The sequence below is a fragment of the Musa acuminata genome, chromosome BXJ1-5 (genome assembly GCF_036884655.1).
Source record: "Musa acuminata AAA Group cultivar baxijiao chromosome BXJ1-5, Cavendish_Baxijiao_AAA, whole genome shotgun sequence".
Taxonomy (NCBI): Eukaryota; Viridiplantae; Streptophyta; class Magnoliopsida; order Zingiberales; family Musaceae; genus Musa; species Musa acuminata.
The window spans coordinates 6,218,644-6,236,375 of record NC_088331.1 but is presented as its reverse complement, the minus strand read 5'-3'; the positions used below and the strand labels follow the sequence as shown (position 1 = coordinate 6,236,375).

The 17,732-nt window shown below is 39.7% G+C and overlaps 4 protein-coding genes across 13 annotated transcripts; all 4 read right to left on the bottom strand.

The window, feature by feature from the left end:
• Positions 1-494: 494 nt before the first annotated feature.
• LOC108952810 (uncharacterized) lies at positions 495-3,080 on the bottom strand. Its single transcript, XM_018826046.2, has 4 exons — positions 2,911-3,080; positions 2,597-2,702; positions 2,459-2,508; positions 495-812 (listed from the first exon to the last, which is right to left on the bottom strand). Exons 1-3 carry the CDS (start codon positions 3,015-3,017, stop codon positions 2,494-2,496), a joined length of 228 nt encoding a protein of 75 aa, XP_018681591.1. The 5' UTR covers positions 3,018-3,080; the 3' UTR covers positions 495-812; positions 2,459-2,493.
• Positions 3,081-4,286: 1,206 nt separating this feature from the next.
• LOC135675187 (uncharacterized) lies at positions 4,287-4,991 on the bottom strand. Its single transcript, XM_065185461.1, has one exon. It carries the CDS (start codon positions 4,989-4,991, stop codon positions 4,287-4,289), a length of 705 nt encoding a protein of 234 aa, XP_065041533.1.
• A 1,099-nt stretch (positions 4,992-6,090) lies between these two features.
• Positions 6,091-9,583, bottom strand: LOC103984278 (GDSL esterase/lipase WDL1). The gene is made up of 6 exons (XM_009401745.3): positions 9,300-9,583; positions 8,204-8,281; positions 7,233-7,373; positions 7,080-7,156; positions 6,853-7,002; positions 6,091-6,515 (listed from the first exon to the last, which is right to left on the bottom strand). Exons 1-6 carry the CDS (start codon positions 9,408-9,410, stop codon positions 6,302-6,304), a joined length of 771 nt encoding a protein of 256 aa, XP_009400020.1. The 5' UTR covers positions 9,411-9,583; the 3' UTR covers positions 6,091-6,301.
• A 1,666-nt stretch (positions 9,584-11,249) lies between these two features.
• On the bottom strand, positions 11,250-17,446 carry LOC135582510 (plant-specific TFIIB-related protein 1-like). 10 transcript variants are annotated; one of them, XR_010513292.1, is made up of 5 exons: positions 16,758-17,446; positions 15,197-15,355; positions 14,153-15,123; positions 13,512-13,604; positions 11,250-12,246 (listed from the first exon to the last, which is right to left on the bottom strand). XR_010513292.1 is itself a non-coding variant. In XM_065182266.1 (4 exons), exons 1-4 carry the CDS (start codon positions 17,397-17,399, stop codon positions 13,598-13,600), a joined length of 1,500 nt encoding a protein of 499 aa, XP_065038338.1. In that variant the 5' UTR covers positions 17,400-17,446; the 3' UTR covers positions 13,511-13,597. The 10 variants fall into 10 exon arrangements, 2 of the variants coding, with proteins under 2 accessions (XP_065038338.1, XP_065038336.1); XR_010513293.1 differs by having other exon boundaries at positions 11,250-11,652; XR_010513294.1 differs by having other exon boundaries at positions 11,250-11,648.
• Between the last annotated feature and the right edge of the window lie 286 nt (positions 17,447-17,732).

Below are 17,732 nucleotides of genomic sequence, written 5' to 3'. Positions count from 1 at the left end.
CTTATTGGGCCCAATTTATATTCATTGAGCCCGTAACTAACTATTGGGTCAACAAGCTATACGTTTATTCGTTGGGCCCGTAGCCACGGCCCGTAACTAATTGGGCCTATTAGGCTTGTTTCTTTATCTCACGTTTATGACGGACTCGGAAAATTAATTAAATATTTAATTCAGGTCCAAAATTAGATAGCGCGAAATTTGTGAATGCCTAATATTGTCTCGTTAATATTTCATCGGAATAAAATAAATAAAAACAATATATTAAATAGAAATTTCTTATCAAAAGTTTGAGGTTTCGAAACCCCATTCGATACATTCATTCTTGAAGATGTCAACCAGCTTAAGTAAAGATCAAAGGTGGCATATTATTTACAAACAGAGGATTTGTACTTTGAACTCATAGCATAGAATAGATTCCATGCTTCTCTTTTACTGTTCTTTTAGCGTAAGCAAAGAAAAAACAAGTCAGTGAATTTGTTGAGAGAGTGATGAAATGGTCAAAACACATGGTTCATTCAAATTCAACATCTCCATGTTATATACAATCATAAGGTTGTCGAGCCTCAAGCAATAAGCAATATAGCATAGGATTAATGATCATCATGGCTCAAACAAATCTCCATCTGTTCTATAGAATATTTGTTCTACAAGTGAACCAGTTTTGAATGAACAATCATTTCCAGTAGAATTGAATATGTTGGGACAATTTTTCATCCTTCTTTCACCAATCACCTAAGCCACTGCTTTAGTTGCTTTCAGCTTTCCACTCTTTTTATCAAACTGCGAGATGACCTTTCTGTGAATTCGCGATCCTAAAAGCCAAGCATTATTTTTTTTATTTCATCAATAAGATAAATAACTCTAAGAAACCCAATCAGAAGGCATTGACATCTTATTGAAAAGCATTTCCTTGCAAGAAGATGATGATATGGAAACTCCTATCGAGTTCGAAAAAACTTCAAACTGGATTTTTACATAATTAGAAAAACTTGTAAGATGAAATGCATTACCAGATCAGGAAAATGTAACAGTTCCTTGGAGAGTGAAATGCAAGGCCACACAAAATGAATCGTGACATCAAACCACTTGCCATGTTATATAAGATATTTTGGTTTCACTGTTTGTCTAATTGCATCAATGAAAAGGCAGCAAAACATCTGAAACACAAGAATTTACTAATCCATTATTTATTTCTTTTGTTGTTTTGAGTAGGATACTATACAGACTTGATTTGCATTATGTTGCTTCATATTTCACTATTTGTCTAATTGCATCAATGAAAAGGTAGTAAAACATCTGAAACACAAGAATTTACTAATTTCATCTATTATTTATTACTTTTGTTGCTTTGAGGTCTTCGTTAATGGATCTTAGAGCAGAATACTACACAGACTTGATTTGCATTATGTTGCTTCATATTCATAAAGTAATGGGCATCAATGAAATTGGATCATCGGTTTTTATCTAAGCAATTTTATATTATTGCCTATTTCAATCTTCTAAATTGCAAAAAACAGTGACCCAGAAAGCAAAAGTATTAATTGTGTTAAAGCAGATTCTAATTGTTCGACTCGGGTGCAGATGACGAGCTAACCAAAGTCATCTCCTGCACGTCTCAACTTCGTGTTGGGATGTGCCAAATCCACTCAATTTAGGATATGCCAAAATTATGTCGAGGCATACTCGACAGAGCCTCTTCGATGCGTAAATTAGTTTTTAATGCAAAGTGTCGACTAAGTACCGAGTCTTTATGTGCTGAATGTATCAGAGCTTGAGAGTCTGAGAGAGATATGAAACGCACTTGTGGGCCTTTTATAGTGGGGTTTTGGGACCGTTATGCTTGAAGACATACCTTAACGTTAGGGTAGTTACACGTTTTCCTTGGTAGCAAGTATAATCATGCCACTCGAATTCAGAGTATATGGTGTGATCGTGAATGTGGTTGCAACATCCGGAAGACGACAACATGCCATGCACGAGGTACCAAGGTATTGACCTTGTGGCATCAAAGTGTCGGTCACGTGATGCCGAGATGTCAACTATGTGGTGCTGAGGTGTCAACCTCATGGCACCAAGATGTCAATCACATGGTGCTAAGGTAAGGGTTACATCATTATTCCCATATCAAATTGACACCAATAAAGAAACCTTGGCCATCATTAATTTGTAGTTATCCTTTTTTTTTCCCACTATATATCAAGGATTTTTTGCTTGTTACATAAATTTGACATAAATTTAGCAACTTCTGACAAGCAGTTCAGAATTATTTCCAATCAAGACCATATCATGAGATTTTGCCAAGCTTTAAGGAACTATCAAGATTATTCACAAGAACAGCTAAGTTCTAGTAGAGAGACAAAATTCTAGTTAACAGAGAATCCACTGCATCAAAATAGTGGCAACAGAAAAAACATGTATTCAAAATGCCACCTGATGTTGAAGGATCAAACGAACTTACATCTTTCCATATGAGAATCCACAAGAATCTGAAGCTCAACCCATTTGCCACTGCACCGATGAAAGGAAAAAAAGAAATCTTTCAAGGAAGGAAGAAAGGGAATACATGAAGAACGTAGTGATATGCAATCCCAAATACCTTGAGAACAGGTTCCCCTTTGTTCGAGACACTCGATTGCTTCGCTAAGGCCGCCATCTGTGCTTTCGCCGCTCTCCCCGCAGCCGACTTGTCAAACTGCTCTTGCCTGCGATTTACCCTTCTGGTGAAAATTCCCATCCCGATTATACTAACCACAATCAAAAGCAACCCTAACACAAACCCTCCACGGACAATCGAGCCAAAAGAAAGCCATCATCAGCCAAGGACCCAATATGTACTAGACCATTTGTCGACGAAGTTTAGATCTAGAGAAAGAGGGAGGGAGAAGGGGTAGATTGAGATAGAGTAATTGCCTCCTCTGCGCGGCCTCGGCGGCTTTGGCGCGAGCTTCTTCCGACTCGGCACGGTCGGCCTCCCGCCTCTCCGCCTTCGAAGGGCCGAAGCACGAGCAGAACGCCATGGCGGCTCCCTTCACCTCGTCGTCGCTGTGGGGAGGAAGCGAGCGCGATCGATGATCCAACGTGAAATGGTACAACAATAATTCTTTTCGCATCGATTATACTCGTACCCGATCGCCTACCGCCCCAGTGATTGGAAGTACGAAGCGGTCCCACGGAAAAGATTAGGTCCCATTCCTTCTGCAAAACAATGAGGTGCCATCGAAGCTAGAAGTGGGTTTCGGTGCGCCTAATCTTGTCCTCACTAATAACATATTACGTCACGTCATGTCATTACCTAATTTTATGCTGTACTTTAAAATTTTATATTTTAATTTCTGTAGTTATAAAAATAAAATATCTATATTTGTTTATACTAATATAATCGATTGAGGGATAGTAACATAAAAATATATAAAATAAAATAAAAAATAATTTTAACGTTTCAGTTGATAATGACATATGACGACATCGATGATTGACAAACAACAATATCGTTAAGGGTTATGAATAGCTTTGTATATGCGTCGACGTCAATGTCGACGTAGTTGCCCAGCGATGCCACTTATATCTGTATCGACAATCCTTTCATTGTTTCATATCTACATCGACATTAATTTAAATGTACCACTCTTTTCGTCCATAATAACCATCCGTAGTCCCCAACGATATTATCATCCGCCACCACTAATTGAAGTATTTAAAAAATTATTTTATCTTTTACTTTTGTATTTTCATCTATATCAATAATGTTAAAGTAAATGAAATATGGATGTTTCACTTTCATAACTAAATATGTTAAAATTTTAAAATGCAGAGATCAAAATACTAAAGATAACTGATTATAGGGGATAATATGTAATCAGCCATTTACTTCGCGATCATCCAAACAAAATGGTCTTAGATAAAGCATCCAAAATTACATATATTGTTATATAATTGTTAATATTATATATTAATTAAGTTACAATCACATATGTAAGATTTGAAGGGATATATGCAATTTTCCTCATACTTTTGAATCACGTAAAATAATAATATTTAATATTTTTTACTTATCAAATGGCCATAAAAAAACTGGTCCCAAATTTTATTTTTTTCATTTAGTCTAACGTAATCATATTATAATATAAACTTGGCCCTCATTTAGAGAATCAAAACCAAGTTAGACAACCAATTCCAAGCCCAAGAAAACAACGAGTCAAGAACATAGATGATGAGATTCCAAATCACATATCTTAGAAGGCTTCACAAGGTAATAAGGACTTACAGGTATCTTCTTCTTCTTCTTCCTATACCTGCACACCACCAGTCTTCTTAGAATGAGACGAACGTGGCACCATGGAAGTGGCACTGATCCGTGTGTTGCTCATCCTTCTCCCATAGTTCTTTATCTTGTTCACAGACCTCCTCACGTCCCCACCCTCACCGTGCACCACCGGCATCAAATACCAACACACTAGCATGCAACATATAGCAAACACCCTCCCGAACGTCACCAAGCAGACCAACGCCACCAGCACCACCAAAGGCCAGTAGTAACTCCCTCTCCAATTCCTCGTCACCCATCCTTTCACCTCTTCAGCAGCACCCCAAGCAAGCCTGCTCTTCACCTTCTCCTCAGGCACGGCCTTCGGCCTTCCCATGGCCGGCGCGGCCTCTTCGACGCCTCCTGAAACGATCGGTACTTTATGCTGCTGCTCGTCGGCGGACATCTTGGCATCGTCGTCTTTCCGATCTCTTCGCCTGACGACGACGGGTATCCAGTCGGTTGAGTTGGAGTACATGAACTTGACCATGGACACAGCTCCCTGCGGCCCCGCCTTCTCCATGATCTTTCTTCTTCTGGCCTCGAGATCGCCGAGCACGGTCGAGAACTTGTCGAGCCCCCTCGTCGAGTACGGGTTCTTGCTGGCCTTCTTCTTGGATGCCTTGGGCGAAGAGGGGGTCGGCGCATCGTCGTCGATGTTCTTGAAGCTTGTAGTCCCACAGAACATGGCTAATCCTCCTCATGCAGCAGCATGACAATTACCTGAAACGATTCTGAATCCTTACGCGAACTATGATATCATATACCTCGACGAGGAGTTTTTGTTTGGTCTACAAGAAGACATTTCCGAGTGATGCTCTAAAGGCAGACTGATTCAAAGACGTAGTTGGTCAGTGCCGTGGCCGGTCAAACAGAGCGGTGCCAGCTGGTCAAACAAGCTGAGACTTTCTTATCCCCCATCCAAGATGGAGTCCCATTATTGATCGTCAGTGGTTGACTTTGTCAATGCTTTCCACCTTTGCTGAGTGAATGCACAGTATTTGAATCATATTTGTCAATGCATTAGTGTGGCATAAAACATTTTAGTATTTTTGTGGTTCTCTATTTTTAAGCACCTCTTCGGTACATAGATATAATCATGAGAAAATGGTTAGTAGGGGTTATGCTTCCACTTTCAAGAATTTCTCCCTGTGCAGGTTGAGGAATGCAAACAAGTCATATGATGGGTTTGACTTGGATTTATGTGCTCTGAATTCAAACTTCTGATACACGTTTGTTAGACATCATGACAACCATAGAAAGTAAGTTGACTGATTAGTGCAACAAATCATTACAAGCTAAGAAATCACGAATTAGGGATGAACTCCAAGTCAAAATTTAGAGTAATGTCTCAATTGTTAGACACCAGAGGATGATCGGCAGTAATTTGTACTGAAGTACTGTAACAGATGAGCATAGCAACTGCAGAGACTATTTGGTTTGATCTTCTTCTACAAGATACATACATACAGATGTTGAGGTAATGGTCAGTAGTAAGAGCAAAGAGATTAAACAGTATTAAGAGAACTTTTTAGGAAGCATGTAAATGACACATTCAAGCTATTAACTTTATCACATGGCATAGAATCACCAAAATGATCAGCAAATATAAATTCTTGTAGCTCAGTCTGATGCAACTGACAGCCAAATCAATTGGTTTTGTTTGGAGTTGCAGTGAATGATGGCTGAAGTATGATTTCTCTTTTCTTCTCTCAGTACCTGAGAGAAACCAGGTAGACTTCACATTCTGGATGAGTACACCAAGAATGCTCAAACAGCAACAAGCATAAAGAAAGATATTGATCAGTTTGGATGAGTAAATGAAGGTACAAAATCAACTAGTCCGATGCATACAAAGTTTGATGACTATAAATCCAAGATCTTTAGATCTAGCACCATGTCATTTTGCTTTGGAAGTTCTCCCCATTATTTCTCAGATGTTCCATACTGAGTGCATCCCACTGATGACTCCTTTTGTTGAAAGGATTTAAGTTCTTTCTAATCCCACTGCATGTCCCTGTGAAAAGTGCAATTGGAAATGTTGATTGTGGACATTCCATCAGAAGAAACGACATCGTAAGGTGAATCCTCTCCGAATTCTGTTGGCAATGACTTCCAGTGTAAAGAAGGCTCCCATTCAGCTTCTTTTATGACCTTTAGTATCTCTTCTACAACTATCTTGCTTCCTTCAGATGACAAGTGAATACCATCACTGCAGTGGAGCTCTTATCAGTAGAAAGTATTCAGCAGCCACATTAATTGTAAATCCAAGTAAAAGAACCAGAGAAGCATTTAGATGAACAGATTAAGATAAGATTGATTAAGAATTTTGATTTTACCTAACATCAACTAAGCATCTATAAAAAATTACAGGCAAGCAACAGCATCTAGGAACGCTAAGCACAAACCCCCACAAAATGCCAAATCAGATTGTAATGTTGTGACCTCATCCAAGGTTAAATTATATTTGTCTCAAAATATACATAGGTTGCCAGACAGTCAAAGTGTAGAGGTGAATATAATCAATGGTGTTACAAAAATAGACTTACGTAAAACAAGCAGTACTCCAGTCATCCCGCTTTTGAATTGCGTTGTACAGGTCAACAACCTTCACATCCATCTCCTTACACAGCTCTATGCAAGCTTCAGAATATCGTTGGCACCTTTCATTTGTCCGAACTAACTCACTTAGAGCAGGACTGAATTTGAGAAAAATGTGGTTAAGACATCAACATATAATGAACAAATGACTCCAAATTGTTAACCACAGCAATACCTTCGTGACCGGCGAAGCATTTCCTCATTCAGAGGAGGACTGCTAAGGAAAATAATACGTGTTTTTTCAGATAGACCCTGAACATGAAATCTTCATATCAGCATCTCTCCAAACATGTTTGTGTATATGCATCTGTCTCCTATATAAAGTTACCTTCAGATGAGTTGCTATCTTTCGCATGTTCTCAATATATTCTGGAAGAGGGACATGAGGACCTAGGCCAGATGGGTGAGGCCCCATTGAGTCATTGCCACCAAAATAAACTATCACTAGAGAAGGTTGTACGGCTGCATCCTAATAGAGAGTAAAATGATGTTACCGACGCTGAAATATGGCTACTTTACAAGTAGCACAATGAAGCCTAACAGAGAGTAAAAGGATGTTAACCTGTTTTACTGAAAATGTCTTTTTACAATTTTACAAGTAGCAAAATAAACAAACGAATGTCAGCAAACTCTCGAGTAAACAATTCTTCACATGAAAACTGGATTGCAAACATTTTGAGTACCCTGCTGCATGATGCTAGAACTACGAATGTGTATTGCTTGTCTTTCTGAAAGATCAGTAAAGAATCAAATCTTTGTGCAGAATAATGAAAACTAACCAAACATTCAATCATGTAGAAATTTTCTTGTTTCTCATCTTTGTCCCTGGCTATATTAAAAAATAAGCAAATATTTATTTGAAATAAATAAAATGAAAATAAGATAAAACTTCCAAAGACATGCTATCCATATGATCCAGGCTATATTGGAAGTATACTGACAAAATTTGTTATACAACATATCTCATTCACTAGTTTAGGTGATCAATAGGGGAAAAGACACCAGTTAACAATGAACTGAAAACAGCATCCAGAAATATTAAACTTTCACTGCAAGTTTATCTTTTATACAGAAAATGGCACTGACAAAAAGATACACGAGTCATTCACAGGATGATGGACCAAGTGCCAAGGTCCACAAACTGATTAAAGCCTTGATCATCCAACAAAATACTTTTTGAGTGTACATAGTTAATAATTTTGCATGCACGACATAGGTGGTAATGCTTGTGGAATTACTCAATGAATCATGTTGACTGAGTTACCAAGTTAGAAGATCTAAAAAACAAAAAAAAAATACCTTTGGAAAAATTTTGTCAAGCACTTGGACAGCACGTCTTGAGTTCCAACCAAGATATCCACGCAGAAAAATATCAGCCTATATCAGATCAAAGAAAAGGTACTGAGAGTATCTGAAATGAAAGATGACGGTTGTGGTACTGAAATTTGAAACCCACACGCAGCTGAAAACATACAGATTTCTCAAAATGAAGATGAATGTGTTTGCAGACTTGAAATTTTCTCAAAATCATATAAGAAATGAAAACAGAGCAATTTTAGGAGAATAAATATATTGAATGCATTTATAAAAGGTCAGTTGTGGTTTTACGTAAATACAGGAACTGAACACACACACAAACAAACAATTCATGAATTAGACAGTTGCTGAGAATGAGGTAGCAGTGAGATCCAAGTAAGTTCTTCTCTACTTTCCCTTTTAATTATTGGGTCATGCTTCTAGTTTCCAAGAACAAAGAACACCATCTGAGTGCACCATGTAGTGCAAGGTGAGCAGTAAATCATGAGAAGCAAATCAAGCTTCCATATTCAGAACTCAAGTCAATGGTACAATTATTTCATTGTCTAGAATCAAGTGTACCACTAGTTCACACGCCACCTCTGTCAATGTGAATCTATTTTCTCATCTATTGGAAAATTTTTTTACTTGCTTCTTGAAGCTTTGCTTCCTCCAACTCCAAACAAACAATCAGCAGTAAAAAAATTCACAACAGCAGTCTTGTACAGATACTAAAACCTGCACATCGGAATGGTGAAAAATACGGATAAGAGATAAGTTAATATAACCGGGACAAGGTTAAAGGCTCAATTTTTTGCTGCTTTCGTACTTCAAGCTCAGTGCCTGCCCAAAACGAGGACAATAACAAGGTGGACACTTTAAATCCCTTAACGGTCATCACAGGTACCGAATTCACGATGATCGACACCATCTGTAGTTTGTTTCACTGCTAAAACTTCTCACGAATCAAAATGTCTAGTGAACCCTCAAACTAAATGGCCCTAATCGATAGCTTCCGGCCTTCTTCCCATAAATGCCTAGAAGATTTTAGCATCGGCGGCAAACTTGGGATTGCATCGTTGGGCCTAGCGACGAGTACCTTGCGGGCGTAGACGTCGGCGAGGATCGCCCCCCACCCGCCATTGCTGTAGCTGAACTGAACGATGGATGATCCGAAGAGCACAAAGACCGGGCGGCCGGGCCCCACCATCCCTCCTCTTCTTCTTCGATCCGCCTTCTCGCTCTCGACCGGTCGATATAAAACGAGGATGGATTCCTGCGTTGGTGATGGCGACGGGGAGCGAGGGGAGGAAATGGAAGGGGGAATAATGGTGGTCGTGGCAGTAGTAGCAGCAGCCGCAGAAGAAGGAAGACGGAGATAATGAGACTAGGGGGACAGAGAACCGGAGCCTCTTATTTACTCGCAACAAACCCCGGCGACCAACTCGTCGGATAGGATCCATTTAGAGCAGACCCGAATCCGAGTTTTTACAGACGAAGGAACGAAGTAAGGACTAATTGCCAACTACCCTCTAATTTATGCCAGTCGTTATCGGATCTAATTTTAGTTAGACAACCCCGAATCCGACGGCATCCCTACCGCACCTGGATCCAAAGCGGATGCAAGTCAACCCCCGACCCAATGTATCAGCTCTTAAGATGTTCGACCGTGCCAAGTCATCAATACTTACTAGAGAATAACGTCATCGGGTGTTCCTAAGTCGTCCCTCGTGCCTATATTTTAAAGCCAAAAATAAGAAAATATTACTTATAATTCATGACGTGTCGCACGCAAGCGTGGGTCCCAACTATTAATCAAAGAATTAACGTTTATTTATCACTAAGCCTCACAAGCTTTCATTCTATAAATATGGTGACGAATCTCCGTCACGAATGACCGAGTTAGCGGATCGGGTTGTCGGGTTAGGGGATCTTCCTGACTCCGGTTCCATACGTGGATCCGTCATCACCGAGTCCGACCCGGTAGAATTCAATTGGTCCGCTCGGAAGCGACCGACCTCCGAGCAGCAAGTCGAATCACTCGGAGTTTTACCTGCGGGTCCCCCGGCGTGGGCCCGCGACAGAGCCACCCAACACGAGAGCTCGATCCCTCGTGGGTCCGCCGGTCGGTACGGGAAACCCGACGCGTTCCACCGCGATGAATGCGGCCAAAGACCGGTGGTGAAGGCATAAATGCACGAGAAAATAATTTTGACTTTTGCAGTTAATTTATAGGAAATATTTTGAGCTTCAATCGATTGATTCTAATAACAACAAAAACCAATAAATAAAAACCCACCACCTCAATGATTGTACCGCTTGGCGATGGACAGATGGAGCGACAACGTTGACAGCAATCAACCAACTGGCGAACAACTCCGTCATCACCATCAATCGATTATATGGGAAAAAAGAGTGCCATGGATGGATATAAATGAAACCCTACTGGCGAACTGACGCATTAATTATGATGAATAATACATTGTATGACAATTGAACATGTGATGGATAACACATTGATGCACGGATCTCAGGTTGGAAATCATGTATGAATGAATTTGAAGTGACCATCACATTGGCTGAGAAAGGCAATTCAGGGGCTCGATTGAAGCTTTGTGAGTTCTAAAATTCCACTTGATGCTCGGAAATGAGGGATTATTTTAGTCGTTCTTTCCGAGAAATACATGATGTGGATCAAACTATCTGTCAATTTGATTGGGTAGCAACACATTAAATGACATGGATTTCACATTCTTGAAAAGGAGTTACGAGTTACTCCCAATCATTTACTCTCAACCACTAGCTACATGCAGAATCTTGGGAGCACCAGATGCATAAATACAATGTTCAATAGGAACCATAATGCATAAACAACAAATGTATGGATGGCTATACGATGATCATTTCCCAGTGCAAGAGAAATAATTAACCTGTTCACAATACTGACATGACCTACACAAACGATCAGTGAATTTGAATCACTCAAAAAAAAAAAACAGTTGGTAAATATCAATGAGTGCAATATCATAAAGAGATCAAAAATAGCAACTTGCAAAAAGAAAGAGAACTATGAAGTTGTAAGATTGCCAATCTTGCAAAAGAAAGAAAAAAAAAAAAAAGAACTATTGGAATTGTGTTTACATCTACTGATTATAGTCCCATTGAAATGAGTTTCTCTTAACCAGATGCCTGTCAAAAAGAAAAGGTGAGTGCCAAATTGTCACACTAGACTGGTTAGCACATGAATCTAATCAATGTATGCTAAGATGTCCAAACATGGTGAAGAGTATTACTCCTAACTGAACTGTGATACAGTAAACGTGGAAACAACTGGTGGAGCAAAATTGGAAGCAACTAGCCATCCAAGTCTCCCTGAGCAAACTTGTTCTCTGGATAAGAAACTGCAAGGACTTGATTTCCCCCAAATTTCCTTTCATTTAATGCCTGCCTAGCTAAATGGAAAACACAATGGGATAAGTCTGAACATTGAAACAAAGGATCAGCGGAAAGAATCACTTGGGATAAGATCAAACACATTTGTTAATTATGTTAGATTTGTTCGTCCAATATATTGTATCATGTCACATTTATGCAGCTAAATCTATAAGTCAAAGATAATATCAGCATATCTATGTAGCTATAAATTAAAAACAATAAAATGTTAATGGTTGCTATGAGCTCAATAGATATCTTGTCAAGATCATGACATGAGCTCGAAGAAGAAAACAGAATAGTCACTGTAATCTTCGAGTTCGGTGGAATCAAATTTTTTTGTTATCGATGATTTTTTATTTTTAAGCTAAGCTGTAGTCTGCAATGTCGACAATAGATGAAAGCCAAAAAGAAGACGCAGAAAACTACGATTCATTAAAATTCTTTGATATGAATCTTACATTCAACTCATAGATAGGGATGTCAACGGGGCAGGAAGTGCTTCCTCGTCTTCATCTCTATCTCATCCTCCATCCCCATCCATTTCCTATTTAGATGGAGCGGGAGCAAGGGAGGGGAATCCCATTAGGGGCAGAGAATCGCAGGTTATTTTCCTAATTAATTCATTCCATCAAAGAAAAAATCAAATATTATTAAAATTAATTAATAATACTAAAATTTATAAATAATAACAACAATATTGATAAAATTTACACATCATAACAATATCTAAATACAAAAATATCCAGATATAAATAAAATCAAATATATCAAAATATAATAACGACCAAATTGGTGGTGTTGTAGTTTTCATTATTAATGTTGGAATGTTAGAGTCATAGGTATTGAATTCAATGCTCCAATATATTTTTATATTATTATTATTATTATCAAATATATAATTATATAGAACATAATAACATAAATGAGATTAGACTAGGATAAGTATAAGGATGAGATGGGAAGTGCTCTACCCATCACCGCCCTATAACCATATGAGTAATAAAAAATATCTGTCATCCCTATCTTTATTTCCATCTATTCCCTTATCCTTATCCCATTAGAAGCAGATCCTTACCTGTACGCATACCAACGAGTATAATTAACACCTCTACCCACATACCATATCTCTGTATAGAATGACATGCATGATAAATGTTACGAGTGCACATAAAATTGCATGTGTGTAGAGGAAGACTTGGCATCTGTATGTTTGTCTCCATAGCATGCAACCATGCGCTAGTCATGTAACAACTTGAGGTCTTGCATGCATCTACATGTGTAACATCTCGATGCTACGGTGGCATCTTGTGCACACCAAGCATCGCTCTTTTGTGCATATGGAGGCAAGATAATTGCAAGCTACCACTAAAAGGTCAAGTTCAAATAAACATAGTCGGAAACAATCAAGCAGGCATAAACATCAAAATATAGAGAAGAAAAAGGCTTATGAAGAGGCATAATGCTTACACAACAGATGAATTGGTTTTCAGAATGCTAAACTTTTTGATCAGAACATGGACAACGCCCTTGTTTCTGGTTTGTCAATCTCGTACAGGCAAAGCAAAAGGGCATTTCTAAATTCTTCCATACCTATGTTTCATGTCCACCTCAAGCATTTTCTTTTGAAGGAAAACTGTATAGAAAAACCTATGTATAGAAAAATCTAGAGACAACAGAGCTCAAGATATTAGTTAACTCCTCGTTAAACCCTATCGAATAAGACAGTTGAACTGCTTATCCCCTCCAAATTTGCAAGCCATTTGGCTTGCTGCATTGCCTCCATATACATGAAAAATTTAAACATATCCAGACAGATCCACAGTGCAGAATTGAAACCTGTCTAATTATAAAATATTAACAAAAGTGAGTGAGTCACCTAGACCAGGCTGATGTGATGATTGATAGACTGCTCCAGTCTCATATAGCACAAGCCTCAACATAAAGAATCGGGTTACAGTTGTGTCACATCCTGAAAAAATAAGAAACTCATTAGCTCTAAAAATAAAAAAAAGTCAGGATCTAGTTTTACCCAGATTATCGATCTAGCAGCAAAAATTCCATCAAGTTGCAAGAGAACACCTGCCACTTCTAAAAGGCACACTGCCTGGCACAGTCAAACACCATAGCAAAAGCTCTGCCAAATTCAAGGATGGCAGACAGTTGTTGTCAAAAGAAAAGGCAAACTAAAGTATTTTCCAGTCAATCACTCACAAAGATATTTGTTTTCCCTGTTCATACAAGCTCATAGGTCCCAAAAGCTAATTCAATTCTTAACATATATTATTTAGGCAGAAAGATACAGAAATTGGGCGACAAGATTAACTAGTGATGTACATAATAAGAGCATCTACAAAAGAAAACTAGCACTACTAGCACAACTTTAAGTGCTTGCATTAGTTCTACATAACATGAAACATGGTCAAGGTTACCATTCTCATTCCAATCTAACTAATATCTGAAACAAGTGAGAAAGCTAGAGACATTTGCTTCTATCAATAAGCAAAGCTTGAGCTTCACCTCTTATAGCATGCTCATATAACAGGATGACGAACATCCTAAGGCCTGACACTCATTTATCCCACATATGATGACAAAAAACAAGTCAACACTGCATACATTCATTTGGTTCTCTACTAATTCTCTTCCTTGTGGTAGTGGCCATCAGCATCATTGCTCCCACTTTTCCCAATCTCTCTAGATCCAGATGCAAAGTCAACGCCTATATGTTGCTTTTCAAACCGAGAATAATACCCTGAAACAGCTGGTGGTGCATTCAAATGCCATGGACTTGTGTACCTTTTTGAGGATGAGGGAACTGATGTTTGAGCCATTTGTGGAGCAGAATCACAAATTTTCAAGTCCTTGCTGCCTTCATACTCCAATAGGCTGGACTCAGTTTCATTAAGATTGATGATGCCTTGATCATCCTTCCGATCCTTCTCTGTCTCTAGCTTACAGGAAAACATTCCAAAAGGAACCTGCTGTGGTTGGCAGAACGCTCCCTGATTCAAGTCCCGGGAATCAAATGATGTACGAGAACGGACATGAGAATTGCTTTTTTTCTCTGTCTCCTTCATTGTGACTGTATGACTACACTCCATAGAATCAAAAGCTTTACTTGGTTTAACAGTTTCTGGGTGCTTGTCTTTGTCATGATTTGCATTCAAATGGTAAAGATCAACCACATCCACTTTGGAAGTTGAAGAACGACCCGAGGTGATTGTAGTCATTGGAAAAGCCTTCTCTGGAGGCACTGCAGGAGTATAGTTAGGTGGGAGCAAATCATCCCAATTCTCCAAAAGCTCTTTGTACACTTTACGAAGAGTGACCTCTGTTAAACCAGTCACTTTACAAATTTCAGCCTGGGTTTTACGTTTATCTTCCAGTTGACATGCTAGGTAGATGGCAGCAGCTGAGATGCTAATTGGGTTCCGACGAGTACAAAAGCATTTATTCACGACAACTTCTCCAATATGAGCTGCGAGTTCCTGAGAAAATTTTATGAAATTATAGTAACGCAATTGCACATACTTGTGCATTGATGTTTCAAGTAAGAGATACCTGAGCTGATTTATTAAGTTGGAGTAGCGTGCAAAACCTAGGCATGTGAACTGCAATTGAATTGCTATTAATGGGCTGGCTAAGTTTCAGAGCTTCCCCAAGAATCTTGATGTACTTGCCAATTTCTTTTTGAGGAAGGTTGCTTGCTGTAGATATTTCCTGTAAATTTAGAGAAGACAATCAGATAATTCAAAAATAGTATATATAAAGTTCTAAAATCATCATGAATTTGCAAGTAGTCTACCAACGCAAAAAAAATCTTTGGTTCTTAAGAAAGTGCAATAAACACAGGAAGTTCATGAATCTTCAAGGATAACACTCCTGCTGTTCGACAAAGGCCACCATAATTACGTGTCTTAAACAAGTGCCCAAATTTTAACATCACAAGTTAATGGTTTATGTTAAATTGCTAATGGGCTTAGACAATACATTAATTTTGTGAAGGATCCAAGGCCGGACCAGTACAGTTCCGGTCCATGCTGGCATATTGACACATGCTATGCCGATATGTATTGTGATACAAAGAGGAGGGGAGGAGGAGAAAAGAGGAGGGGAAGAGTAGGCGAAGGAGGAGGAGGAAGAGAAGGATGAGGATGAATTATCCAAGAAGCACCCTCAACTGACCTAAAAAACATTAAATTGCCAAGTGTCGGCAGAAAGTTGAAGGCATTGCTGTTCAACAGTAAGTTAAATATGGACTGCAACTCAAACAAAACAGTCAAATGGTTGAACTTTCTGCAAGCAGTCATAATAAGGAACACAACATAATCATCTGAATGAAGGCAAGAATCTTAGATCTTATTCCTGTTGAGCCTGTCGAACTATGATTCCTTTGATGCAGATCTTAAATGTACATGTTTGATACAATCAATGGACAAGATGCTTGACAGGATAGCAACAAGAAATCATGCACAACCTAACTAGACGAAATTTATTTTATTTGGAACTGGAAACACCAATGGAAAGGCCACCCTTTTTTAGTTAGTGATTATTTCTTTGGAGTATCAAGAGTTTTCATTCCAGATATGATCATCAAACTGTATGCAGCCAACTAGGTTTCCGACGGCTCCTCACATGCCAGCCTGAAACATCAAAGTCATGTAACATAATCATAGTCTTACTAGTTTTCTTCAAACTCGTGACTAGTCGTTGGCTAAAAATAAAACCAATCCCTCGTGATATCTAACATCCTATTAGTTTATGGTAGCTATATTGTTAATTTCTGAAATTCACATTTTCTTCTTTCCAGAAGCGACTGGCACTGTATCCAGGCCTTCATCCTGTCAATTAATTCAGTTCTTCTCTAATTTCGAAGATACCCACACTGTGCTCATGAGGTCAGTTCCTAGTTCATCTGTGATATTCCCAAAGATATTATACCATTCGGAGAAATTGAGCATGCACCAAATGCTTTCTATGCTAGTAGAAACATTGTTACAAGCCGTAATATTGTTCACCTAAAGACCAAAAACAGGTTCTTAGTTTCTAAAACAATGAATCTAATAGCAAGATTGCTCAACAATCCGAAAGGGCAAAGAAAATGTTGAGAAGTGAATAGAACCTGGAGGGTTCGTGGCTCCTGGGCCTCACGGATGGCCTGTACAAGCGCAGCCGTCGCCAGGGCCTCGATGCTGCGGTTGCGGAGGCAGGTGGTGGAGGAGCAGTCCCGGAATAGCTGGAAGGCGTGGTCGGCAATGTCGTGGTCCAGCCCCAGGATGGATGAGACCTCCAAGATCTGGAGGTAAGCCCGAAGGTGGTCCATGGAGACGAGAGGCCCGCCGGAGGCATCAGAGCCAGAGGAAGAAGAGGAGGAGGAGGAGGAATCGAGGGTGCGCTCGAGCTCCGCGAGGTGGCCGGCAAAGGAGGAGGCGGAGCGGACGAAAAGGGGGGAAGGCTCCAGGGACCAGGTGGAGAAGGCGGTGATGAAGCCGGTGGGGTGGAAGGGGTCCTCCTCGTCGTCGGCGGTGGCGGCACAGGGGGAGGGGGAGGGGGGAGGTGGGGGAAAGGGGAGGTGGAGGAGGTCGGGAGTGACGAGGGGGAGGGGATTGTCGAAGGCGCGCAGCGAAAAGAGGTGGTGGGTGTGGAGCTGGCGCTCCTCCACCACGCGGCCGCAGGAGCAGCACTCGGTGACGCAGCGGCCGGAGGGGGTGGTGGCGCACCGCCGCGCCGTGCCGCTGCAGTAGGGGCACCGCATGCGCACCATCCTCCTCTGCCGCTTGAGCCCGAATCGAATCCGTGGTTGGCCCTTCTAAGACCGGCCTTATATAAGTTTGCGTGACCTACTTCTCTCTCCCACCGAACCCGACCGGAGTTGTTATTTATCCCTAATTTTTATTTCCTTTTCTTACCATCTCACACAAGTTTCTTTCTTTCCCTTACTCCTCCTTTTTAATTCAAGATCACATAACATGTGTCGCATGAATTGGAATACTACTTGATAACGTAATGAATTATCGGATCATATATCAATTTTGTTAATCTTAATTTTGATGATTCACTTTGATTAATATCTATGTCGTATCATATCATATCATAT